At 43.5% G+C, this 26315-nt stretch overlaps 5 protein-coding genes across 6 annotated transcripts; 3 read left to right on the top strand and 2 right to left on the bottom strand.

Moving 5' to 3' along the window:
• Positions 1–546: 546 nt before the first annotated feature.
• Positions 547–4035, bottom strand: LOC102705341. Its single transcript, XM_006653942.3, has 4 exons — positions 3773–4035; positions 2159–2813; positions 1119–1272; positions 547–910 (listed from the first exon to the last, which is right to left on the bottom strand). Exons 2-4 carry the CDS (start codon positions 2709–2711, stop codon positions 850–852), a joined length of 768 nt encoding a protein of 255 aa, XP_006654005.1. The 5' UTR covers positions 2712–2813; positions 3773–4035; the 3' UTR covers positions 547–849.
• Positions 4036–10689: 6654 nt separating this feature from the next.
• LOC102703780 (solute carrier family 40 member 3, chloroplastic-like) lies at positions 10690–13377 on the top strand. 2 transcript variants are annotated; one of them, XM_040524470.1, is made up of 11 exons: positions 10690–11070; positions 11157–11284; positions 11364–11453; positions 11536–11721; positions 11812–11886; positions 11979–12080; positions 12162–12267; positions 12376–12510; positions 12590–12696; positions 12777–12890; positions 12978–13377. In XM_040524470.1, exons 1-11 carry the CDS (start codon positions 10701–10703, stop codon positions 13284–13286), a joined length of 1722 nt encoding a protein of 573 aa, XP_040380404.1. In that variant the 5' UTR covers positions 10690–10700; the 3' UTR covers positions 13287–13377. The 2 variants fall into 2 exon arrangements, with proteins under 2 accessions (XP_040380404.1, XP_040380403.1); XM_040524469.1 differs by having other exon boundaries at positions 11979–12267.
• Positions 13378–13626: 249 nt separating this feature from the next.
• Positions 13627–15947, top strand: LOC107304224 (beta-carotene isomerase D27, chloroplastic). Its single transcript, XM_015837405.2, has 8 exons — positions 13627–13798; positions 13883–13984; positions 14436–14540; positions 14636–14735; positions 14879–14970; positions 15056–15136; positions 15254–15322; positions 15503–15947. Exons 1-8 carry the CDS (start codon positions 13670–13672, stop codon positions 15644–15646), a joined length of 822 nt encoding a protein of 273 aa, XP_015692891.1. The 5' UTR covers positions 13627–13669; the 3' UTR covers positions 15647–15947.
• Positions 15948–16868: 921 nt separating this feature from the next.
• On the top strand, positions 16869–18756 carry LOC102703494 (UPF0481 protein At3g47200-like). The gene has a single exon (XM_040524576.1). It carries the CDS (start codon positions 16889–16891, stop codon positions 18395–18397), a length of 1509 nt encoding a protein of 502 aa, XP_040380510.1. The 5' UTR covers positions 16869–16888; the 3' UTR covers positions 18398–18756.
• Positions 18757–21597: 2841 nt separating this feature from the next.
• On the bottom strand, positions 21598–25179 carry LOC102703217 (cysteine-rich receptor-like protein kinase 2). Its single transcript, XM_040523895.1, has 8 exons — positions 25159–25179; positions 23939–24818; positions 23446–23556; positions 23224–23363; positions 22898–23108; positions 22552–22786; positions 22230–22383; positions 21598–22130 (listed from the first exon to the last, which is right to left on the bottom strand). Exons 1-8 carry the CDS (start codon positions 25177–25179, stop codon positions 21798–21800), a joined length of 2085 nt encoding a protein of 694 aa, XP_040379829.1. The 3' UTR covers positions 21598–21797.
• Positions 25180–26315: the final 1136 nt, after the last annotated feature.

Here is a 26315-nt window from a genome sequence, read left to right as displayed (position 1 = left end):
ATGTTCTAATTAGCCTTAAAAGATTTGTCTCAAGATTTCTTCCATAACTGTGTAATTAGTTTTTTGATTCATCTATGTTTAATGCTCTATTTAAATATCTAAAAGTTCGATGTGATTTTTTAGGAAATTTTTTTAAAAACTAAACAAGTCCTTACAAGCAGAGTCCAGCTCACCAGTGTGGCTGGCCGATCAGGAAGCAATGCCATGTGGGAATTAACATACACTACGGACAACACAAAATGGATCTGAATTGCTACTGATCCTGGGCAGATTCTTCAGACATTATTTTGAACAAGATTGGAGTATCATCACACAGGTGCAATGCAAGCGCCGACACTACGTGCTGTACACTCTGCAGATCTGGAATCCATACAGTCAGAGAAAGATCCCTCCTGCAGATCAAACCATACCAACCACCAGACCAGCAACAGTTTAGCTCAACTGGAACAATCTTGGGTTTCAGAGTTTCAGATCATCTCTTCAGATGACCAGCCAAGAATACACCCAGCTCATCTCTTCAAGAAATATATCACCAGATGCAGCATGGACATACAGTAGATCATATTATTAAGAGCACTTTTATTGTTGTAACAAGACATCTTGCACTTACCAAGTGCAATGGCCACTGGCAGGTCCACTGGTTAGCAGCATAGAACCCAGAGAGGGGGGGCACACACCCACACACTAAAAAGAGTAGTTCATCCATCATTTACAAGTGAGGACGCCTCGAGAAGCAGTGTCATTTCTCATAATTTACATCAACCTAACGTGATGAGGATTCAAAATGGCAAGTTGGGAGGCATTGCGGCGACGGCAATCATGGTAGCAGATCATGCTCGGGAGCAATGTTCATCTCACCATCTTTCTCGCCTTGCTATGGATCTCCAGCCTCGATGGTGTCTCGGCGTTCCTGCAAAGGTAGAAGAAAATTAGCAACACAAGCAGCGGAACAAGCATACCGTGCAGTACAATAAACAAAAGAGTAAGCCAACAAGTTTTGTAAAAAAAAACAGATTGAGATTGTAACAGCCAGCTCCAGATCTTGATCCCAATTAAGATATATCAGTTAGTTGGAGCACTCTTTTTAATTTTTGGTTAGATAGACAAAGTTCACTTACTTGGGAGCTGCAGAGAATGAGATGGACTCATGAGGTCTGCTATTAGAATGATTCTTCTTGTAGAACCGAATGGAGATCAGACTGCTATGCGCTCTAACTGACGATTCTGGTGATCCATGGAAGCTCACTGCCGATCCCGTCCGTGAGAAAAAACCTGTAGCATCAAAATAAGAAACTTTAGGGCATTGTTTTATGAGCGCCAAAATTTCAAAATTGTGTGACGTATTCAGGTCTAGTGTTTTGCATGATTCCACTGCATTAGTAAACATGCCAATTGTGAAATAATTAAACTGCTGGGGGGTATAAGGTTTGAAACCGTACTCAGAAGATCTGATAATTTCACATCAATAAAATATTTCATTAACAAACGAAACATTGAACTACCACATTTCCGTTCTATCATTTCTGAGCTGTCCTTTGACCAGGCTTTAAAATCTTAACTTAGCAACAAATCAACTAGCATAAAAGAATCAAGAAAGTTAATATGCACTTATGCAGCAAACTTAACCACACAAGTTCTAACAGCAGAAGAGAAGATATCCATGTACATATATGAAACAAGCAAAAATACTGAATACTGTCAAGTGATGAAGTGAATCACCACCATGGTTAACAAACTTAGAAAGAAATATGTCATGCCCAGTCCAACTAAATTTTTTGAAAGATTAGCTTCATCATAAATGCCAACAAAACATTTTGACAAGGTCCAACAATCCTACAAGCACACAGTGACCGTGACTGTAACGTCAATATTGTTACAGAACTTTGTTTAATGGAAATTTACACAGTTCATTGCTCAATAATGGATACTATCGTTTCCATCAAAAGAATAATGGATCCTAATGAATGTATAACAATGTTGTGAGCAAGTACTGATAGTCATGTTTACTGCCAAAAATTAGACAAGACATTGGTTGAAAGCATATACAGTTAAATCAAGCAATAGTTTAGTCATAAGTCAAGCAAAATTTATTTCTTCCATACAAATAAGGGATATATGGCATATCAGTACCCCCTGCTAGCTAACCAATTAGGTATACCTTGCCAGAGTATAACGAGACAGAAGATAATGGTAATGATCAGGGGAAATAAGTTGCTACTTGAGGACCCTTGTTTGGCATTCTTCATCTTTTTCAAAGCCTTCATTCGCTCAATCCTTGCTCGTTTCAATATAGCAAGTTCGCTCAGCTCATTAAGGAGCTTCTGGTCAGAAACGTCCAATGGTGTCGGTGTTGGTGGCCTTGGAGGCCGTGGTGGTTTCTTGGAGCGCTTCTTCTTTGTCTTCTCGCCTCCGGAAGAATCCAGAAGGCCTAGTTTCTCCTCCCCATCAGACTTCCTGTCATCTCCATTTTTGGCAGCAGCATCTGGAGAGGCTGGACAGCAACACATGTGCTGATTTTTATCATCTTTCAGGCAAGATCCATTGGTGCCCATGACACCATTCCATGCAGCTGTTCTTTCTTGGGCAACAACAAAATTAGCATCCTCACCGTTGTTATGCTCGCCAACAACAATGTTATTTCCACTCTCCAGATCAATTAGAGCATCCTGGTCGCTAACACCCTTAACATCCATTGGAGCTGCAAAATACATAAACTCTAAAACATCCAAAGTGTGTCTCTCTCTGTTGCAATTGGGATCAAGGCTAGGAATCCCTCCTCTTCCTCAGGAGACCACCACTCAAATACTGCCTACCTGCACAAACAAATTAGGCACCAAGTTAGGTTGGTTAGTTAAAATTCCAAATTCTACACAACTGTAACCACGAGATCAAACAAGGGAAACCAAATTGAGACTTTTCACCACCTGAATTACCAAACCATCAAAGAAACCAGATTCCGGCAAAGCCAGGACTCAACATGAAAAATTCAGGCACGCAACAAAGAAAACATGGTGATGCTCCGCAAATGGAGGTGGCAAATAAAGGTGAAGCTTTTCCTTGCATTCTAAGAACAGTTCGTGCAAAGAAAAACAAGGTAGTACTAACTAAATACCATCAAAGAAACAAAACCATCCTACCTAAAAAAAGCAGACAAAGGAGAGAAACACGCAAAGCTCTCAGAACTTATCCTCCTTGAACGCCAAATGCAGAAGGCTGACACCGCCACTCTGCCCCGGTCTCATCATCCCTTCCATACGCAGCTTCGCAAACACACAAAGCATCGCATTGCTTACACATGGCGATGCAGAAATCTTCCGATTAGTTTATTTTATTTTACGGTGTTGCTTAATTAGGCGAAACGGATGCAGCCAAACAACTAATTCTGCCTTGTTATGATTGGAACTAGTATTTGGCATTTCAAAGACAAACCAAACCGGACACACGAATTGGTGGCGGAGAGTCCGGAGTCAGCAAAAACATAAGAGACATCAGTCACAAGTTCGTCCAAACGAAACAAACCAAAACATTTAATTTGCAGCTAAGCAGCCCGCAAAATTAATAAGATGAAAATTTGGAATCGGGAAAGGGAAAACTTTTTGTGGAAAATTTTCACTGCAAAAAGCAAAAGCCCCCGACTAACGATTTTCTGGTCCAGAATAGCAAAACCCAAAACAAAAACCGCGGCTTGAACACAAGCAAGCCTTCCACCGACACACAAAAAAAAACCCAAATCTTTGCGCCCAAATCAAATCAGCCTCCAAGAACAACTCACCAAATCACTCAACACCAGGCACCACTCCCGACAATCTCAAGCCGCTCTCCCCATGCCAATCGATCTCCCACCGAATCAAGAACACCTCGCACGCGGCGGGGCGAGGCGGAGGAGGAGGAGACCTTGGACCTGAGGAGGAAGGGGATCGAGGAGGAAAGAGGCAGTGGTGGTGGGGTTGGGATTGGGATTGGAAGCATCCAGATTTGCCTCGAGACTCACGCACTCCAGAATGCCATGGCATCGCATCTATGGGTGGATGAGCCAGTTCTTCTTCTTCTCTTCTCTTTTTCTCTCTCTTTTTTTTGTGGGGTTTGGTGAATGCGAGCCGTTGGATCATGGAACGGACGGCTTGGATCGCGCGATGCTTGCGCTCTGTTTGATTGGTCTTGGTCTGTGTCTAAATTTAGTATACGGCGAAGGAAACGGATTTGTGGAAAGGTTTTTCCTTTTGTGCTTTCTTTGTTTGGATATTCGCTAATAATCATGTTTTTCTTCTTTGTTTTTCTCGTGGTTTTAGTAAATTTTGGGAGTTTCCGCGAGCTGACCGTTCGTTCGGATCATAAATTTATTTAAATGGTTTTAGATTACTTTCTCCATTCAAAAAAAATTATAGAGGTGATCGACATATTTACAATCGAAAAATAATCTATGAATAAAAATTTGTATGTGTATTCCTGTTGATCTAAAGGCTAAGACTGGTAAATAAATTTCGGTTAAAATTATTGGTGCGTGGAGAAATGAGTATGGTAGTGACCTTATGGGTATAGGACGAGTAAAAATTTAAATTATATATTGTTGCTAAGATGAATAGGACTAGTATTCTAATATCCCTAGTACTTCTATTTTGATAAAGCAAATACTTCATCGGTCCTAGAAAAACACGGTAGGTGAATCTACCGTACGTACATAATCATCTAGATTTGTTTGCCGAAGTTGGTTTTTTTTCCGTGGATAAGTATATAAATCCATCATTTTATTTTAAATAGTATGAATGTATAATTGTGAGGGATCACGATATGACGACATGCTTTCTACCACTCTATCTCGAATTATAAGTATTTTTAATTATTTAGTAAGAATTAAGGTTAATAATAAAATATTAAGGTGCCCCTTAATAGATGAGAAAATAGATAGAAATAGGAGGGTCGGTGATAATAAAATAGAAAGAATTTAAAATGAGAATTAATTGATGGGAAATAATACTTTAAATATTATAAAAATACTTATGCTTTATTGTAAGATTTTAAATTATTACATTTTGATAAATGGATAGAGTAGTTAAAAACAGTCAACAGCTGATTTTTGTAAATGATAGTTTCCGCCTTTCCGGCCTTAGCTTGAATTTTGAGCCTAGCCCTAGGTACTCCACTAATCTAACTAATACAAGAGATTTTGGGTATGTTTATATGTAGATCCTTGTTGGCTATCATTTTAAATTAAATAGTATGTACGTAGCTAAAATACTTTATGTCTATGAAAAGAGACAATATAGAATTGATGTGTTTTTAAGCAAATAAAGACGAATTTATTTATGATAGCTATTTAATATAATTTGCTACTAAAAACTAAAAATCTACTTAGAAATATGAGATGAACCTCTATATAGATTGTTTTTTGTTAAAATCCATAGTTTAACTGTTAGTGTGCATGCAAAACCTAAAAAATGTAAATTGTTTCGACCCATTAGAACACGACATATATAACAATATAATAGAAAGTTAGGGATTTTGTAAATTTGCTACTGATTTTTTTCTGTATTGTAAGAATTTCACTGGAACAATAGTTTGGTTATATTTTTACAATATTTTAGTAGTAGTTTTGCAGAAACTATTCAAACATTAATTGTCCCTATAAAGTTTGAGAAATATACTGTGGCATATTTGGTTAGTCCTGGATTTGAGATTGTCCTGGCCTTGCCCAATTGTTAAGCATTGGCAAAATGGTGGATAGCATACCCGAGCTTAAACATTAGGTTTGTTTGGTTCACTATTCCATCAAATTTCCTTCTAAAGAGCTTTTTTTTGGATAAAAGGATATTGTTTAGTGTGATGTCAAATCTTAAACTTTTCTAGTATTATATCTTACTAATACCGTTGCTAGCTACTTTCTATTTCAAGATATAGGATGTATTTAAATTTTATATTGTTAGGTCATTGACCAAAGATTACTTTAGAATATAATTTTTATGAAAAAAATGAGTAGATTTGTATTTGAAAGTAATTTCTTATAATTATAATTTTGTATCACATAAATAATATATTAATAAAAAATAATTTTTAGTTAAACCTTTATTTTTAACGAAACAAAATACAACATATTTTAAAATAGAGAGGGTACTATCTAGCTATACAAGAGTATAACTATATCTTTGTTTAGAAATATCTTCTCATTAGAAGCTATGGATAAGGTTGCAAACCCTACCATAGGTGATCAAGACCATATCCATTAATCAATCCATTGAAAGCTTGTCTCACACTGTCATTGAAACCTGTGGGAGAGTCAGGACAAAACTTGGTAGGGGAAAGAAAAAAGAAGATGTGGACATGCTGATCGAGGTAGCTGCTTGCCAGCTCAATGGAAAGCCACTCGGAGTAGTGCTACACCTGTAATCTATACGTGCCAAGCAGTTGTCACTTCTGTCAAGACAAAGAGCCGCCGAAAATGACAGGTAATTAATTAGGTTAAGCACAAACATAAATATCTATCATTAGGTGTCTTTTCCATTTTAAAAAGGTTAGGTTGATGCGATATGTGTTATACAATTGAAGTAGATAGTGAATGACACTATGGAGATAACACCATTGACTAATGTTTTGTTTTTGAATAAAAATGCTAGCAGCCTTTGCCTGGTGTAGCTAATTGTATATGATATTAAAGAAAGAAAAGTATTTACAGGAGGAAAATGAAAAAAAAAAAGATGCAACCAAAAACTGTCTGAACAAATTGAAGAGAAGTATTGACTAATGCTGTTTTGACTTCGGTCGTCAATAATGTTTAAACGATCATATTTTGACAAGCGAAAATTGTAGCATCGTATTTAACCTGTAACATACTTTTATAATACTTCCTCGGTCCTTACATGTTTGGCGCTGTTAACTTTTTTTATACATGTTTGACTCTTTATCTTATTCAAAAAATTTATATAATTATTAATTATTTTTATATTTATATCACTGTACTTATTGTTAAATATACTTTTATGCACGTATATAGCTTTACATATTTGAAAAATAAATAAATAAGATGAATAGTTAAACGTGTATAAAAAAGTCAATGTTATCAAACATTTAGGGATAAAGGTAGTATATCATATTTATAATATTTTTTAACATATAATGAATAAAACTTGGATACGAGTAGTGTCCGATGATAGTATTGACATGTTAAATTTTCAAAGATATGTTTAACCAATTTATCTTGTTCATATTTTAAAAATATAAAATCTTAGTTATACTTAAAGTTTTCGAAATAACATTAATTACAAGAAAAATAAACTGTATCATATAATTATGTTCAAAAACTTATATATTTTCTAAAACTAAACGAAAAAGTAAAATGGTATATCAGAGTATTTTTAGCTTTAAAATTTGTCATAAAATAAGTGCATTTATATACTACTTTTCCTCATAACCGCATTCTATTTAAATTTCTCCTCGGAGCAAGTACTGTAATCCTATGAATGTTGTGCTGCTCTTAAGAGTGCTACGTGGGATTAAGTGATGATGTGTACACAGATCCCTTACATTGGTCTCTACTTCCGCTTTGGTATCGACTCAGAATGATGCTAACAGAAACACGAATTCAAGTTCGATGGATCCCAAGAGACTACAATGTACTTCCTCTGTACTTCCTCTTCCTCTGTTACTAAATGTTAACACCGTTTACTTTTTTTATATAATTTGACTATTTATCTTATTAAAAAAATTTACAAAATATGTAATGTATGCATAAAAGTATACTTAACAATAAAAGAAAGAATATAAAAATAATTAATAATTATATAAATTTTTTGAATAAAACGAATGATCAAACGTGTATAAAAAAATCAACAGTATTAGACGGAGATAGCAGTAGCAAATGACTTAGCAAACAGAGGCCGGTCTTCAGCAAAATTACACATTCCATCTTTCATTTGCCAGAATGATCAGCATGTATCTAGCTCCCCTACTTGCCCACTCCTGGGCTTGTTTACTCACTCCTTACTGGATGTGAATCTATCTCATGTACTATATGTTTAACTTCAATAAAGCATGCGATGACTTAAAAAAAGGGTGAGGATGTGTACAGGAGAAATTGGGAGAGAGATTATAGGTTATCTCAAATATAAGAGGCAACCTCTACATGCTCCCAAAAAAAATACTAGTTCAAATCTTAGTATGAGAGTAAACAGAAGTAATGTATTGGTACTGGAATTTGTGTGATAGAGACGATATATTATATATGTAGTATCTCTTAATTAATGAAGGATGATAGAGATGAAATTAGAGGAGTCAACTATGTTTTTTTTAATTCATGCACTTTATTTAGCAGAGAAGAGTACACATGTTATGAGTAGTCCTCGACACCGAGGATTGAACTGCATGCATCAGTAGTTTTGCAAAGAGAGCCCTTGTAGCTGGCCAAATCAACCTAAGCTTAGGACTTTTGCAACAAAGGATTTTAGAGTATCTAAAAAAATCAACCAGACCCTTCGTTGCTTCTCCGCCTTGACGAAGATAACTATGACGACGATGACGGTGATTTAAAGACCACAAGCAGCTGTAAATGAACGCCAAGAAACAAACCCAAAAGGGGTCTCCGATGGAGGTTAAGGCTTTATTGACTACAACAAGAAAGTTCAGCCACTTGCTGAAGATCCGTCTGCGTTGACGAAGAAGGTCGACGTTCTTGTGGAAGGATTGCCGGAGATGAAGTTGAAGGCCGGCACAGCCTACTAAAACGCAAACCTGCAGCACATCCAGTTGAAAACTCTATGGGAAAACTCAGAGCTGCCACCACGGGAGATCAGCAACCATGATTTTGCACCGAGACAAGAGGACGCGACGCCAGCGACCTCTTAAGCTGCACAGAGAAAAGAAAACACAAACAAAGCAAAAGGATTTACCCTACTACGGGATCTACCTGACTACCTGGACCCTCCCCTCCCCGCCGTCGGCGACCGAAGTCGCCGGAGTCGGAGGGGAAAGGGGGCTGACGACCACCTTGCAGCTGGCGCGAGCTCGAGGATGCGGCTGGGGAAGGAGGAGGGAGAGGACGGGGAAGAGGAGCCAGCGTGTAGGTGGTCGGGCTGAGCCTTCGCCGCTCTACCGCGTTCGCCTCCGCCTCCACTGCTCTACCTTTCCTTCGAGGCGAAGGAAACTCCGGCTCCAAGTCAACTATGTTTGTCATAACTTGCTCTCATCTTACCTAGACCAATATTATATCTTTAACTGCTGCTCATTAAACGGGAGACATCTAATTTATTTTTTAACTATCTTTGAATATCTTGGTTTCCTTTAATTAATATAGAATCGAGGGATTACATAAAAAGCTTCGATATCTTTTTTTCGTTTCTGGTTACGCTTATAAACCAAAATTTAAATTTTAACCTTAAATTAAGAGTTAATTTTGAGATTTTTTATCGAAGTGTATCTCCGGTGTTACTTTTACGTCGTAAAAACATGTACGTAAAAGTTTTGTTTATAAATTATTTTTATTTATAAATATACTATTAAAGAACCCAAACAACCCCCTCTAAGAAAGTATTTAAGAAACGGGAATGATATCATTCGTAAAAATTGAATCGGGAGCCGCGGCTTCCTCGTTCTTCTTCCTCCTTCGCTTCCAACGATACCACTCCATGGATGCATGATGAGAGAGATTGGGAAGCTCGTGGCGATGGCGATGGCGATCACGGATGATGGTCAGGTCAGTCAAGCGGTGGGCCGGGCCACACGTGGGTACGTGTTGCCTTCCTTCTTCTTCTAGACCCCGCCACGTCTCGTTCGTCGGCGTCCACCTCACTCCAATCTTCATGGCTAGGCTTGCTCCTTCCTTCAATTCGCATCAACCCAGATTCTCTCCCCGATGCCAGATTCTCTATTTGCTCCACGGGGTGGTCTAAATTTTTTATCTTCATGTCACATCAAATGTTTGATATTAATTTAAAGAATTACGTAGACTAATAAAAAACTAATTTTATAAATGAGAGCTAATCCGCGAGAAGAATTTTTTGAACCTAATTAATCCATAATTAGCAAATGTTTACTGTAACACCACATAGGCTAGTAATAGATTAATTAGGCGTATTAGTTTTGTCTCGCGAATTAAATGTGTTTTTGTTAATAGTCTATGTTTACTATTTATAATAAGTGTCCAAATATCCGATGTGACTAGGGGTTAAACTTTATCCCCCAGAAACAAACACCCCTAAGTAAGGCCATGTTTAGTTCGCGGGAAATAAATTTAGATGTTACGTCCGAGCTATTTGGTCGACTATCAGAATGATTTTATAGAGGTGAACGAAAAACAAATTTTATAGCTTGACTAGAAACTACGAGATAAATATTTTAAGCCTAATTAATCTGGTATTAACACATGTGAGTTATTGTAGCACTTATGATCAATTATGAACTAATTAGGCTTAAAAATTTTATCTCACAATTTTTTTTACTAACTGTATAATTGATCTTTTTATCTATATTTAATACTTTATTGAGGTGTTCAAACATTCGGATGTTTTTTTTAAAAAAATTACAAACTAAACGGACCCTAATTATTACCATCTTTTGGAGGGCCCAGCCCAGTTGAGAAGTAGTATAACATTCGGCCCAAATTAGTCTTCTTCCTCCAAAGGCAAGTCTATCCGCCACCTCCCCTATCCGCTTTATCTAGCTTATCAGCAGCCTCAGCTCCCGCCATGCCCGCATCCATGCCCATGTCGACCAAGATGCTCTCGCCGCCTCCCTCCTTGTCAGGGCCAACCGCCGCTCCGAGCTCCGGCCACCGACTCGCACCGAAGCAGCTGCCGCCGTCCTGTAATTCTAGGCTCCGCTTGACGCCGCGCCGCCTCCTCGCCACCAGCTCCTCCCTTGCCGGCGCCGGAGACGAAGCATCCACCTCCACGGCCCCAGGGCGCGACGATGGAATTCCGTTTGCTCAGCTTTCCTCGGGTATAATCCTCCGGACTGAGGAGCAGAGCTTGCTCGGAGACGACGCGCCGGCGTCGGCCTCCGCGTTCGCTCTCTCTCCCAAATTGCCGGATCAGCTCAAGGATGATCACCTGGCGGAAGCTCCTGCTTATCCAGCCGCCATGAACGGTCAGAATTTTGGTTCCTTTCTTCTTTTTTGAGAAAGCAGAACGCAGTGTACTGACAGTCTGAACCTGAATCCTGTGAGCATGCAGCGTTGTACGCGGCGTGCCTCGCCGGCAACGCGACGGAGCAGCTCTGGAACTTTACCTGGCCGGCCGCCGTCGCCATGCTCCACCCGGCGAGCATCCTCCCCGTCGCCGTACTCGGCTTCTTCACGAAGGTGCAGGTCACTGACCACTGACGCACCAGTTCTGCATTCGGATTGATTCTGCTAAGTTCTGACGAAATCCCCGATGCAGCTCGTCGTGTTCGCCGCCGGCCCGTTGGTCGGCGAGGTCATCAGCTTGCTCCCCCGGATCCCGGCGTACCGATCTCTCGCCGCGATTCAGGTGCCGATCCATCCATCATCTTCAAGAAGAAACATTTCTTGTAAATAACAGAGTGAGTGTCACCACCGTCGTGTCGTGCCAGAGCGCGGCGCATTTGGTGTCGGCGGCGACGATCACGTACGCGTTCGCCGTACACAGAGCGGCGGCGGCGGCGCAACCGCTTCTGCTCCTGCGGCCGTGGTTCGCCGTGCTGGTGGCGTCCACCGCCGTCGACAGGCTGTCCTGTGTCGCGTTCGGCATCATCGCGGAGCGCGACTTCGTCGTGCAGGTGACCCGAACTCCCATCCACCTCCATTTCAGCTCGTCGCTTTCTTCAACCTCTCCTCCAAATCTCCATGGATTGTGTGCGTGACTGAAGCTAGCAGGTGCAGACAGGCCGGTGGCGCTCGCCAAGGCGAACGCGACGCTCAGCAGAGTCGATCTTCTCTGCGAGGTGTGCAGTCCCAGAATTTCTGCATCCAAATCATCCTCCTCTCCTGCCTATCAAATCGGCGTGTTCGTCATGAATCTCTCGTGGTTTTGCAGACGGCAGGAGCGTCCGCCTTCGCGCTGCTGCTCGCCAAGAACGACCCGCTCACCTGCATCAAGCTGTCCTGCGTCATCTCGCTCTGTGCACTGCCTCTGCTGGTACACAAGCTTAGCAACAAATTTATGAAATTGTTGTGCAGGTTCAAAAAACATTCGATCGTGCTGGTTCCAATTTGGCAGATTTTCATGGGAGGCGAGATGAACCGGCTCGCCGACGGCATCTTCGATCACTCTGAAAACACAGCCTCACGCAATGCTGCTCCTACTTTCAGCGTTGAGAAAACTGGTGATTCGTCGAATCATTCATCTTGCAGATATTCAGATTGGAGAACTTTTTTTTCTTGGTGTCGTTGTGAATTTCTCAATCTTGTATCTTGATCAATTTGCTGGACAGTGGAGACCGTGAGGCAGGGGTGGAGCGAGTACGTGCGGCAGCCCGTGCTCCCGGCGAGCCTCGCCTACGTGCTCGTCTGCTTCAACGTCGCCCTCGCTCCCGGCGCTCTCATGACCACCTTCCTCATCCACCAGGGTGACCACCATGACGTGATTACCATTTCTGACACCATCATCGAAGCTCCTCTTGCTAATGGTGTGGCGTTTTTGAGAAGGCGTCAGCCCGTCGGTGATCGGCGCTTTCGGCGGCGCGTCGGCGGTGGTGGGGATCGTCGCGACGTTCTTGACGGCGAGGCTCGTCAGGGAGCTCGGGATTCTCAAGGTTCGTCTGCGCTCGTGTCGTGTCGATCGGTCTGAAACTGGTCGAAGTAGCTTCAATCCGGTGGTGTCATGTGGTTGCAGGCCGGAGCTGCCGGACTGGTGGCCCAGAGCGTGCCCCTCGGCGCGGCGGTCGTCGTCTACCTCACCGGCACCGTCACACGGCGGGGCGCGCTGTTCGTCTTCCTCGGATTAATCGTAAGAGATGGATCATCTCCATCGGTGGAAAATTTAGTCAAGGGGATCGATCACCTTCCAAGAATCATCTCCATTTGCCGCATGCAGGTGGCGTCGAGGGCGGGGCACATGGCGTACAGCGCCGTCGGGCTGCAGGTGGTGCAGACCGGGAACCCGGCGAGCAAGGCGAAGCTGATCGGCGCCACGGAGATCGCCGTCGCCAGCCTCGCCGAGCTCGCCATGATGGCCGTCGCGGTGGTCGCCAGGGACGCCTCGCACTTCGGCGCACTGGCCGCGCTCTCGGCGGCCGCCGTCGCCGGCGCCGCCGGAATGTACTGCCGCTGGCTGGCGAATCCAACGGACGAGCTGAGACGGCTCTTCCCCTCCCGACGGCACGGATCAAAAGTGCAGAGTTAATTTTGTACAAGTAAAAAAAAGTTCTCTATTTTTGTATTCTGGATTACATTGTTAGATGAACTTGGAAAGAAGTCAAAGAACTATGTAAATACACGCACTTTGCTATGCATAGAAATTAATTATAAACAAAACCGATCTTTTTTTCATCAAATATTGGGCCTCCGTGCAGCCCATTTGTCTGTATATTGGACCCACACGGGAGGGCAGGAAGATTAAACGGCCAAGATAGGAGACGGTTGGATCCGACGGTACACATCAGTCCACGTCGGGGGCTACGGCCGAGGTTGCTGACATGTGGGGCCCGGCCGGCCATCCACCACCAGTTGCGTCGCCTCGCCTCGCCTCGCCTCACCGTGGCTGTCGTGTGGTTGCTGCGCTTGGCAATGGCGGCGGTTCCGTCTCCTCCCGACCTCCTCCGCGCCCTGCCACCTGCTCCCGGTCTCGCTTACCCCTCTTGTCGGGGGCTCCGCCGCCGCCGGCCCAGCTCCTCGCTCCGCTGCTCGTCGCCGTCGGTAATGATATAGCATGTGCGTCGATGAGCAAGTGGTGCCTGCTACTGGTTGGTTCTTGATTGATTTTGTTCCGCTCTCCCGCAGGCGGATGCGGCGTCGCCGGCGCGGGGGAAGGCCGCTCGTGAGCACCAGCCGTCGTTCGCCGATGACCTCCTCCTCGCCTTCTTCCGGGCTAAGATGGTGGAGGTGTGTGCTCCCTTTCAGGCTGAATTGCCACTTCGTGGCGCTTGCTTACCATGGGTGATTGATTACTTGCAGAGATTAAGAGAGTTGCAATAGATTATCCTCCTGAAAAAGAGGATGCCTAATTGTTTGCAAATAATCGGACAATGTTATATTGATGATTGATGAATATTATTATTCAGTTTGTGGATAAATCAGCCATTCCTAACTCCCATGGAAGCATAAATTTTTCTACTATGATTTGATTTGCACAGTGTATGTCTGCAGGTCGTATGCCTATTAGTTAGTCACATGTACATGTCTTTATATGTGTGTTTATGTACCTGTCATGATCAATGAAGTGTCAATTGGATCAACTCTCCTTATAACTCTCTGCCGGGAATGTTATTTTTCACTGCTGCTGTGATTGTTTGTACATTTAGTAATTCTCTTATCCGCTATTGTAAAGCTGTAGGAGGTTGGATGGGATTCTGAAAAGCCTGGCTACACTGGGCTGATTGAAGTTGCCAACCGTCTCATGACCAGGGGGAAGAGTGCTTTGGAGACCGAGCAATCAGCTGTATATAACTTTCTCTTGTCCATCCCTAATGTCACCACTTGGGCTCAAGTATCCTTTAAAGGCTAAATTCAATTTGGCTTCTATGTGAATTTCAGGTCAGAGTACTCCAGTCACTGTTTCCTCCTCTCTTGCTTGTTCTTTTCAAAGCTCTTTTGGCACCAATTGCTGATGGTCAGCTAGCTTCCATGATGGTCGGTGAGTTCACTGGAAGTCACAAGTTGTCACCACCTCCGTTGGTATTTAATAGACTTAATTTACAATTGGAATCAGTATAAATGTCAATTCTTTTGGCTTAATGATTGATTTTACTGATCCTTTTATACATTTGAGATGTGAAGCTAGAGCAACAGCGCTTTCATGCCAATGGCTGATGGGCCCATGTTCAGTTAATTCTGTAACACTATCTGATGGAAAATCATTGTCAAGCGGGGTGAAGGATCTATTCCTTCTTTTTTGTTTATCCATCGTTTACCAAGATTTTTAGTTCATGAACATCGGATAATGGAAACTTTCAGGTGTTTGTGGAAAAGTGCAAGTATTTGGAAGAGAGTAAATGCCTTGGTATTTGTATCAACACATGCAAACTGCCAACTCAGGTTTGTTCTTCCCTTATATCTCAGGGGAATTATGAGGCCGTTTAGCATAATGCACTTGTGTGGGATACTGGGATGCTTATTTTTATTTGGATTGTTATGTCACTTTCTGTTTCCCAGAGTTTCTTCAACGATCACATGGGAGTCGATTTATATATGGAACCAAACTTTGAAGATTATAGCTGCCAGGTAATTCATTTAATGATTTACATCTTACTATGCTAAAAACAAAATCCTTTTCGATGGCCAAGATATGTGCTAGGTTTTCTTAACAAAATTATTTTCGATGCCCAAGATATGTTCTAAGGTTTTCTTCTTTGTGAAACCAAATCTCCTGATGAAGCACAATGGTATTGTCTCTTATTTCAGTTCAACTTTGGAGTGCCACCTCCACCTCTTGATACCGACAAAGCCCTAAAGGAGCCCTGCTTGGACATATGCACGAATGCGAGGCGACGAAGAGAGCTTGGAAATGGTAATAGCACAGAAGGTTTGCAATGTCCCCAAGTTTGATGAGCTGCTTTTGGAAGTTTGGACAACATAACTGAAGATGCCAGGGCAAGAGTATATTCAGCCATGGTGCCCCTTCTTCAGTTACTGCGACTAGACACAACTGCTGTAGTCTGATGATCAAGAGTAACACCTGTTGTCTCAAACAATACTAGCATATAATTTTGGTATGTCACACAATTATACTTGGAAATCAGTTTGGATGGGATGAGAGGTCCATGTGAATGATGTGATTGCATTGCAAGGTCGCCCTCAGTTTCACCTTGCTATGAATTTTGATTGGAAATTACTCCCTCCGTTTCACCTCGTAAGACTTTCTAGTTTTGTCTGGATTCATATAGATGTTAATAAATCTATAAATATATATAAATTATATATATTCATCAATGGATGAATCTAAACAAGACTAGAAAGTCTTACGATATGAAACAGGGGTAGTAGTAAAGACCTAGATTGGCATTATAATAGGGGTGAGCGCGAGTTGGTCCATGGGTAACCTATGCCCGACTATAGTCCAACTAAATAGACGTAGAAAAAAAAGTTAATTTAGTTGAACTATGGCCACATAAGGACTACCTGGACCGACCGGCGACCAAGAATCTGATAGTATGTTACCACGTCAAGCAAAGAATGGAACTACCAGCCTATCCCCCATTCATTTTGATTTGTCAGTGACATCTTTGTCTCCAATGCAAGCTACCCGTGGACTAAAGAAGCTTATCATCATTCCAGAATCCAGGTGACATGCTAAAATTCTTGCGTGTCCATTTCACCATCATCTTTTGCAACTGTAAAGTGTCTCAATTAAGTCTCCTAAACCAGCCATCACTTCAATTAAGTCTCCTAAACCAGCCATCACTTTAATTAATTGGGGCCGACTCCAGTGCATTTTACTGGGATTAAAATTTAATTCATACCATTAATCTATTTTTATCGAACGCCTGTGATTAAATTATACTATCAACAATATTAGGTGTTGTAGAAATTTAAATGGGTAATGTCGTTTCTTTTATTGTGATCTTTATTACAAAATAAAAAAATACAAAATACCGCTAATTAAGTAATTAACAAAGTAAAAGAATAATATTTTTCTCATAGTATAATACTGCTACTAGTAAAAAATGCACCGGAGAGGCGGAGAGTTGCCCTAATTAATTACGTGCATGCATGGGTATGGTATTTATAAGCTGATGATGATACGTGGTACGTGGTGGGTGGTGATCACTGTCAGCTTGCCGGCCGGCCATGTCGCGCGGCGAAGGCATCACCGTGAACCTGGAGCGGATGGCGCGCCGGCTGATGCAGAGGCAGGAGGCGGCGGCGTCCGACGAGGAGCGCCGGATGATGGTGAGCACCCACCGGGTGTCCCCCGTTCCGGCGCACCTCCGCGACGCCAACCCGGACGCCTACACGCCGCGGTTCGTCTCCGTCGGCCCGCTACACCGCGGCGACGCGCGGCGGCTCGGCGCCGGCGAGCGCCTCAAGATGGCCTACCTCCACAGCCTCATCTCCCGCGGCCACCCCGACCAGGCAGGCCAGCTCGCCGTCATCCAGGAGTACCTCCGCGTCGTCGCCGCACGGGAGACGGACGCCCGCGCGTTCTACGGCGAGGACGTCGTCATGTACGCCGACGATTTCATCCAGATGCTGGTGCTCGACGGCTGCTTCATCATCGAGCATCTCGCCAACGTCGCCATCGGGAGGGAGGAAGCGTCGCTTCACGCCACGCCGTTCGGCCCCGTGCAGCTATCTGTCGATCTCATCCTCGCCGAGAACCAGATCCCGTTCTTCGTCCTCATCGACCTGGTCAGAAGCACCAAGCTGCCGGAGTTCGCGTCCACGGGATACTCGCCGGAGGTGTTGCTGATGAAGCTGGTGCTGTACTACCTCGCCGGCGAGAAGGGCCGCGACATGGGCCACGACGCGCTGCCGTCCGCGGTTGATGGCATCGCCCACATCTTACATCTGCTCCACGCGACGGTCACCGTGGCGCGGACAAAGTGGGAGCCGCCGCCGCGCATCCAGGACAGCGCGGTGCTCGGGACGGCGCAGGAGGTGGCGCGGCTGCTGCGGCGGCTCCCGCTGCTGCTGCTGGTGCCGCTGCTGTACCCGATACTGCCGGAGGAGAGCAAGTGGCGCGCCAGCTACGGGCGGGACGACGTGCCGTCGGCGAGCGACCTGAAGCGGATGTGGGTGCGGTTCAAGAAGGCGCCGCGCGGCAGCGGCCCGGCGGTGGGCGGCATCGCGTCGGTGATGGGGCCGGTGCCACTGGCCGTGAAGCTGGCGCACGAGGACAAGCTCCGGCTGCCGCAGCTGCGCGTGGAGCTCCGGACGGCGGCGCTGCTGCTGAACCTGATGGCGTTCGAGCAGTCGGCGGGGAAACCGGAGGCGCAGGACGTGTCGGCGTACGTGTCGTTCATGGCGAAGATGGTGCAGTCGGCGGAGGACGCGGGCGCGCTGACGGCGTCGGAGGTGGTGGTGGTGGTGGGCGGCGGCGGCGAGAGCAAGGAGGAGGTGGTGAGGCTGTTCCGGCAGGTGGGCGCGGCGAGCGGGGAGGTGGAGCTGGAGCGGAGCTACCTCGGGAGGATGATGGTGGAGCTCCGGGATCGGAGCCGGCACCCGCTGTTCATGATGTGGGCGGACGTGAAGCGCAACTACTTCACCGTGCCATGGGCGGTCGTCGCCGAGTTCGTCGCCTTCGTCACCTTCGTCTCCACCATTGTCCAGATGTACTCCTCCTTCAAGTCCAAATGATCCATACCTCTACTCCTGTATACTCCATATCTCGCCGAGCAATTTTACGGTCTAACAAAAAGTAACAAAAAGTATCTTGAGATACTGGTATCTCGCGGCACTAAATTATTTCTGATTGTTGGATCTAACCACGCACATCCCACTCAGCTAGATTCAATAGTGAGAAATGATTTGGTAACTCAAGATACCGGTATCTCAATATACTTTTTATTGGACCGAAGAAAATCTCTATCTCGTCATGACATGTATGCATCCATCTGCAGCTATCCGATCTCCTTGCTTAATTCTTAGCTTCTTCTTATTGACCTAATTACTTATATGTTCTCTTGGCCTAATTCTTGGATTTAATTGTTTTCTGATTCCGTTCTATTTGATGCATTTTGCTTATATATGGATTATTAGAATACACGTTCATGTACATGTACAGTTCAATGTTTATCTAATCACATACTTAATCACTCTGCCACTAATCAGGAGTGGAGCTAAGTAACGAAGGGGGGTTCCCGAGCACCCGTTTTCAAAAATTTTATAGTTAGAGTTCTTATATTTTTACTGTGTATCTTCTCGATCAATCTCAAGCACCCATAGCAGTTTAAATTCAATTCAAAATACTGAAAAGTAAGTGACACCTCTATATCTTTCGTTCGGTTCTGCTCCTGCCCGTAATGATTGAAGCATATGGGAACACACTTTTCCTTCTTCCAATATGTACTGTGTGTACTACAGTTAGGATATTCAAAATTTTTAGAATTGTATGCCATGGCTGTGCACTGGTGTACATTTGTATTGTCTACACTATAGGTCACTTCACCTATTTTAGTTATGCACATCTTGTATTATAAATTTGATATATATTTGAGGATCTAACATATACGTGGTATTTTTTTTATATAACATAGCATATCTAAAAAAAATTACGAAAGAACATGTCTAAATTTTGGTGGGCAGCTCACACATCTAAGTTCCTTTTTTTTTCATGCATCACATATCTCAATTTTTTTACATGGAAAAAACTCTCTTTTTTACACAGCATGGACATATTTAAATTTTTACACTTCGTGTATATGTATATGTTTTTAAGGCATATCTTAAATTGTTCACTAACATATCTCAGACTGTTTACATGGACATATTTCAGAAACATATCTTGATTTTATATATGTAAATATCTAATATTTTATATACATGACCAAACCCCAAAATTTATAGCATGAGTTTTACACATAGCTTAATTTTTACACATGAACATCTGAAAACTTTACACATCAACATCTCAAAACTGCGCACACATTTATAAGATATTCCAATAAGGCCGCGTTCTGCATGACTGGTATTATGGCTAGTTATCCGGCGCGTAAAACACAGTAATAGATTAGTACATGATTAATTAATTATTAATTAGTAAAAAATATAAAATAGATTAATATGATTTTTTAAAGTAACTTTTCTATAGAAAATTTTCGCAAAAAATACACCGTTTAGCACGCGTCCACGTGAAAAACAAAGGAATTTGAGATTAGTAACCGGTGAGCCGAACTCAGCCTAAGAGTACTTGTACTCAGGACATATTTCAATTTTTACAAATTTGCATACAGGGAGACTGTTGAGCCTGTTCCAGACTTCCAGTACCATGCACAACATCCTCTGAAAAGAGAAATAAAGCCAAAGCTAAATCTCAAAAAAAAAAAGTTAGACATAACAATGAGTTTCTTCACTTAAGTTTCTTTTGCTTCTTGCGGTCAGTCATTAGGCAAAATTCCACCTCTATGGCTTCCCCATCGAAGTAGATTCAGAACTCCACTGCTCAGTTTAGAGGAATCCACTTCAATCAGTTAGAAAAATTTCAGGACATGGACTAAAAGATAGGAGGATGTCCACTCGAACTGCTCTTCTGTTCACCCCCAAACTCTAGACCAAGAGGTAAACCCAAGCAGAAAAATATCAGAAAAATTCAACGTGAACAACAAATTTCAATTTCAGAAACCCAATAACTAAAGAACTCAGATATCAGCAGAACAGGAACATGGTAAATTTCCTCAGGCCCAAAAGGACAAAATTCTTTAACTTCTAAAGAACAGATGCAGTATGTCAAGAACACATGAATGTCTAATAACACATGAATTTCATAAATATCCTTAAATGCATCCGCATTTGGTATAAATGTGAACGACTTGGACCAGCTAACTAAAGACATACTGCCACTCCTAGGGTTTTTTTAGCATAGTACCCCCCCTTCCCATTCAAAAATATTTGTCCTTTAGGATAAGATTTGGTCAAACTTATAAAACTCTTATAAGCAATTATTTCTTAAATATTTTTGACCGGAGGGAGTACCAAATTGTTTATCTTTATAATGTTTGTCAAATCTCATATATTCAACTTTTCATGGGGGAAAATAAAATTTCTACACCTTATTTCTACGTAATTTACACATGGACAGGGGTCCCATATGGAATTTGCCCTGCCTTCTACGGCCTCAATGAACACATTGACGATTGTTGTTGTTGTTGTTTATTGAACTGTCTCCATCTTGGACGGCTGAAAATTCCTCATCTTAAGTAATTCCTTTTCTCCAATATTCAAGCCATTGTTTTGCTTGCTGGTCCTTCACTTGCCCTCATCAGCAGGATTATTTTGACTTTTTGTAGATATTGAAAGCGACTAGCTACCAGATAACTTAGCTAACGTAGTTTTTATCAGGCCAGGGATTTGTGGGTCTTAATCACCTAAATCGTCCTCTGTAATTACATCCCTGATTTGACTCTTGAAAATAAAAATGAAAATTGACCTTATGATGCAGATGTTGTGTCTTGTTCTGTCTGAAGTTATCAAGAAGTAAGCAGTGTAAACCATATGAATTTTCCGCCTTTTACTTGTTTTCTCTGTGGTGATGGCAAAGTTTGAAAAATGGTAGAAATATAGGGAATTTCAGGTTTTCTTTTGTTAGAGGTCGAAACTCGATCGATATGAATGGTACATGTTCAAAGGTGCAAAAAGGCACTGGTAAAATTTATTGGTCCAAAACCAGGGAGACGTTGGCCCAACCGGGAGAAAGCCTTTCTACATCCCAAAATCTAGCCCATGAGGTAGTGGACTACTCCTTTTAAGTTGGTGCTATTCCCCCTAAACTTCCAATATGGGACTATTCCTAACAAAATTCAGACATCTGTCATCCTAGGTGAATGTTGTCACACAAGGAATTCAGAGAAAATGGTCCAGGAGGTCAAAACTTCAGTTTTCTGAATGTTTGGCAAAATTAGAATTTTTTTTGTATGCTTACAACTAGGATGCTTCCTACAAGGACTACTTTTATACCATGATCAACCGAAAGAACCTTGACTGAAAAATTCAAGTACATCCTGACATGAACAAAAACGTCAAGAATGCCCCCAGAGCATTGCTACCTGGCCTGTACTCCACTCACTGAAAGCTGGTTCAGTGAGAAGGGCGACTTGTCTGAGTTCGAGTGCAAAGATGAAGAACCCGAGCTGTCGCTCTTCGCATTCGACCCCTTTATGTTGATGAATGGAGGCTGAGTAGGCCGTGGCAACTCCTTGTCCCTACTTCCCAACATCTCGACCACCTTCCACATCGGTGGCCTAAGGTTAGGCGACGCTTGTGCACATAGTAGTCCAACATGGAACACCTTGAGAGCTTCCTCCTCGGTGCATTGCTCCCGGAGGTTTGGGTCCAATAATTCCATCAGGGCACCTGCATTGTAGTGCTTCCATATCTGACAAATGATATGAGGCAGTAGAGTGACTTGATCAGATTTTCATGAAATGCTACAGTATCTAGTACTTGACAATAGGATGAAATGTAACAAATGTACCAGTGACATGAGGGAATGCCCTTCTGCTGATGAAGCCACCGAGTTGTGGCTCTTGCGACCGGTGATTATCTCAAGGACTAGCACGCCATAGCTGTAGATATCAGCCTTCTCTGTCAGCTGCCCATGGACAATGTATTCAGGAGCCATATATCCACTGTATGAAAACATTCATGGTTAGTATTGATTCTTCAGTCACTTCAAAAAATATATATTGATTCTTCAGACAAATTGCGCAATTTGACAACAAAGTTTATTCTTTTCTTCAAATAATTTCTCAGTTTTTGCAATTTTGTACTGTATGTTTTCAAACAATAGAACTTACAAAGTTCCTGCAAGGCCGGTGCTGAGGTGACTCTGATCTTCCATGAAGTTCCTCGCTAAACCAAAATCAGCAATCTTAGGCCTGAACCTCTCATCCAACAATATGTTACTGGCCTTTATGTCCCTATGTATAATCCTGATTTCAGAAGCATTGTGGAGGTACGACAGACCCTCGGCCGTCCCATGGATGATCTCGAAGCGCCGTTCCCAATCTAATGCATTCTTCTTGAATGCATCTGCACCATCAACCATGAAAGATCAGACTGCACCCACACTGACAAAAGTATGGCAAGTTCAGGAATTCAGGACTCAGGAAAAGAAAATTCAGTGTTCAGTCTGTCCAGTACCAAACAGGTAGTGATCCAGGCTGGTGTTGCAGAGGTACTCATAGACCAGGAGGCTCTCCGGTCCCTCGACGCTGCATCCGAGCAGCTTGACGAGGTTCTTGTGCTGCACCTGACTGACGAGACGCACCTCGTTGAAGAACTGGTCGGCCCACTGCCGCGTGTTGAAGAAGAGGCGCTTCACGGCGATCTCCCGTCCGTCTAGTAGCACACCCTAGCATCATCATCATGTCAGGAGCAAAATTCAGGCCGGTGCTGTTGTACATCTGATCATCTATGATCCATTGCTGTTTCAGAATTCAGATACAAAATGCACTATGAGAATGTACCTTGTAGACTGATCCATAGCCACCCTGCCCAAGCTTGTTGATCTGATTAAAGTCGTCGGTCGCCTTCCGCAATTCTTCATACTTGAAACTGAGATGCGACGCGGCGATGGCGCGGATGATCTCACTTGATTCATCCATGTCTGAAAATCCCAACATGATACATCTGTGTTAAAGATTCATCCGAATGTGCAGCAGTAATCATGTTGGAGTGCACATATGTACCGTCATGGTGATCGTTTCTTCTGTTCCTCATTTTTGCCCAGACCAATGCTATGCCGATGACTGCCACTGCAGAGAAGACTGACGCGATCACGATGGCAATTATGCGCCTAGCTGTATGCGAACAATAAAACGTCAGATTCCTTACAATTTCGTTGAAATCAAAAATATTTATCTTTCAAAAAAAATCAACAACATTTTATACGGATTTTGCAGCTTCACACAATCTGATAGCATCAATTTTTCTGTTTCCAATTGAATTCCCATCAACTGAAGTTTTGTTTGAACAGATCCTGTTGCTATCACAAAAATTCAGACACGGCACGCACCTCGCCGGCCGTCAAAGTTTATCCACTTTTTTTTTTTTTTGACAGATTCCCCGTGACAAGTGAGTTCATGAACAAAGTAAAAAAGATCAAGATTGCAAACGTGGTAGCAAATTTCTCGAGAAAATGGTGATGTGTTCGAGATTTTTAATGGAAGAAATTAGACTTACTAGATGACCCGGAGGCGGAGGCGGCGTTCGCCGGCAGGTAGAACGGTTGCGCGGAGTACCTGACGACGCAGCCGGCGTTGAGCCCGTACCCCTCGGCGGCGCGCGGCAGGCACCGCCGGACGACACGGTCGCGCGCGCTCTCCACGCACGCCGCGCACGCGCTGGCGTTCAGCGACCTCCAGCACTGCGCCGCCGCGTACACCCGCGGCGCGCCCGGCAACGCCGACGACGCCGACGAGGACGCGCTGTAGTAGTAGTCCCTGGCGCCCGGCGCGGCCGCCGTGACGTTCCGCAGCAACGCGGACGACGCGGCGGAGAACGCCGGCGAGGAGACCGTGGCGTTGGAGCAGACCGCCGTGTCGTTGGCGTCGGACGCGACGGCGGTGAAGTTGTCGGGGCCGAACCGGAGGAAGCAGCCGTCGAGGTAGATGCGGCCGCCGGTGGCCGGGAGGCAGTGTGGCAGCTTGACGCGGCTCTGCGCGTAGCAGAGCTGGCAGTCGGTCGGCGACAGGTAAGCCATGCACTGGCCGAGGCCGAACACTTGGTCGGCGCCCTCGCCGGAGGCCGCGGCGCCGAAGCCGGAGCGCGTGACGTTCTGGTAGATGAGCTCCAGCGCGTTGACGAAGCTGACGTCGAAGCCCTGCTGGTCGGCCGCGGTCGCGTTCCCGCACACCGTGGCCAGTATCACCGGCGCGCCCGCTGCGGCGCCCGCGTCGTCGTCGGCCGCCGCGGCGACGACGCTCCCGGAGAGGAGGAAGAACCGGAGCGCGGCGGCCAAGAAGGAGCCTCGTCGTCGCATGGCGGCGCGCCGCAGTAGTGGAGGTGGAAGCAGTGGCGCGTCGGCTGCATGCGTGGAACCGAAGCGAAGTGTGTTTGGCCGCTAGCTTCTCGGCGTGATCGCCATTGCCGTCTGGGTTTTGTACGGCCGTGTCGTGTTGCTACCTCAGCTCCATTCCAAGTCTGAACGAAGAGAAAAAAAACGCTCACATCCAATTCAAAACTCGCTTTTGAAAGAATTTTGTAGAAGAATTGAACTGAACCGTGTGAAAATCCAGTAAAAATTAGATTTTGTGAAGAATTCAGATAGGTTTAGACTTAATAATTTCACGTCACTCGTGTGTGTCGTAGACATGTGGGTCCAAGTCGTAGACACGTAGGCCAATAGGCAAGAATTTTACCAGAAATACTCTAAGAATTTGTTAAGAGTAAATTCTTTGAACTGATTCATCCGGCATATCCATCTCATCTGCTGGCTCAATTACTAAGGTTGACGCTGTGGGTGGCGGCGGCTGTGGTGTGGTCGCCGTCGTGCCAGCGCGCGCTTGGCCGCGGCCGCCGCCCCTCTCCGGCCGGCCGGCCGGCCGGCCACCAGCCACCGCCTGACCGCCACCACGTGGTGTGAGTAGCTTTCTTTCCTAGACGTATTCCAGTGAACAACCAATCAAACCGATGAAGCGAAAATGTCTTGCTCTCTTTTTCTCCTCCGACTCTCTTTTACTACTTTCCAAAAAGATGGACCCCTCCGTATTTTGTTCTTTTATGTTTATATTTAATCATTCGTCTTATTAAAAAAATATAATTATTAGTTAGTTTATTATAATTTAATTTATTTGAAAATTTAAGTATAACTTATAATTTTATATATTTAATAAATTTTTTAATAAGACGAATAATCGAACGTATATATAAACATATATAAATATGGAGGGAGTATTTGTGAATGTGACGTGGTTTAGTGGTTGGAATTAGACTAATATATGCATGGTTTGATTGATTTGCTTTGATCTCCATAATATCGTTAGGTGGAGAAAATTAACAGAGGGTGGTAACTTTTATTACATCCGTCAGACTACATACTATCTATATCTATCTATCTATCTATCTATCTATATATATATATATATATATATTGGCAGTAGTGTTCAACCTTATTGAATTGAATTCAAGCAATCTAGAAACAAAGTCTTTTTTGACTCATCATATCCTGCATGCAGTCAGGGATGGCGAACAACCCTCAAGCCTGTCGTCAGTGCGCTTGGTTGGTGGGTATGTGTTTGCGTCGTCGATGATTTGGTCTGCGTAGAACAGCCAAAAAAGAACACATATGAAAAAGGATTTTTTTAAAGATATTAGCCGTTCGTGTTAGATCCTACGAATCTGATTTTATTAGTACATGTAGTAAAAAAATTTAATGATGGTAAAATTAGAACTAAAATGTAAAACCTTGCGATAAAATTATATGTCATATATTATGTTTAAATAGATGAATTAATAAATATATCTTACCAAAGTTTTAATTAAAATATTTAATATACTTATAAAAATACATTATCAGATCTAAGTTTTACTACACCGCTACCACTCCTAGCAAAAGGCA

This window comes from Oryza brachyantha, chromosome 5 (assembly GCF_000231095.2).
Source record: "Oryza brachyantha chromosome 5, ObraRS2, whole genome shotgun sequence".
NCBI classification, from domain to species: Eukaryota; Viridiplantae; Streptophyta; class Magnoliopsida; order Poales; family Poaceae; genus Oryza; species Oryza brachyantha.
The sequence above is the reverse complement of the archived record's forward strand: the minus strand, read 5'-3'. Positions and strand labels throughout refer to the sequence as shown.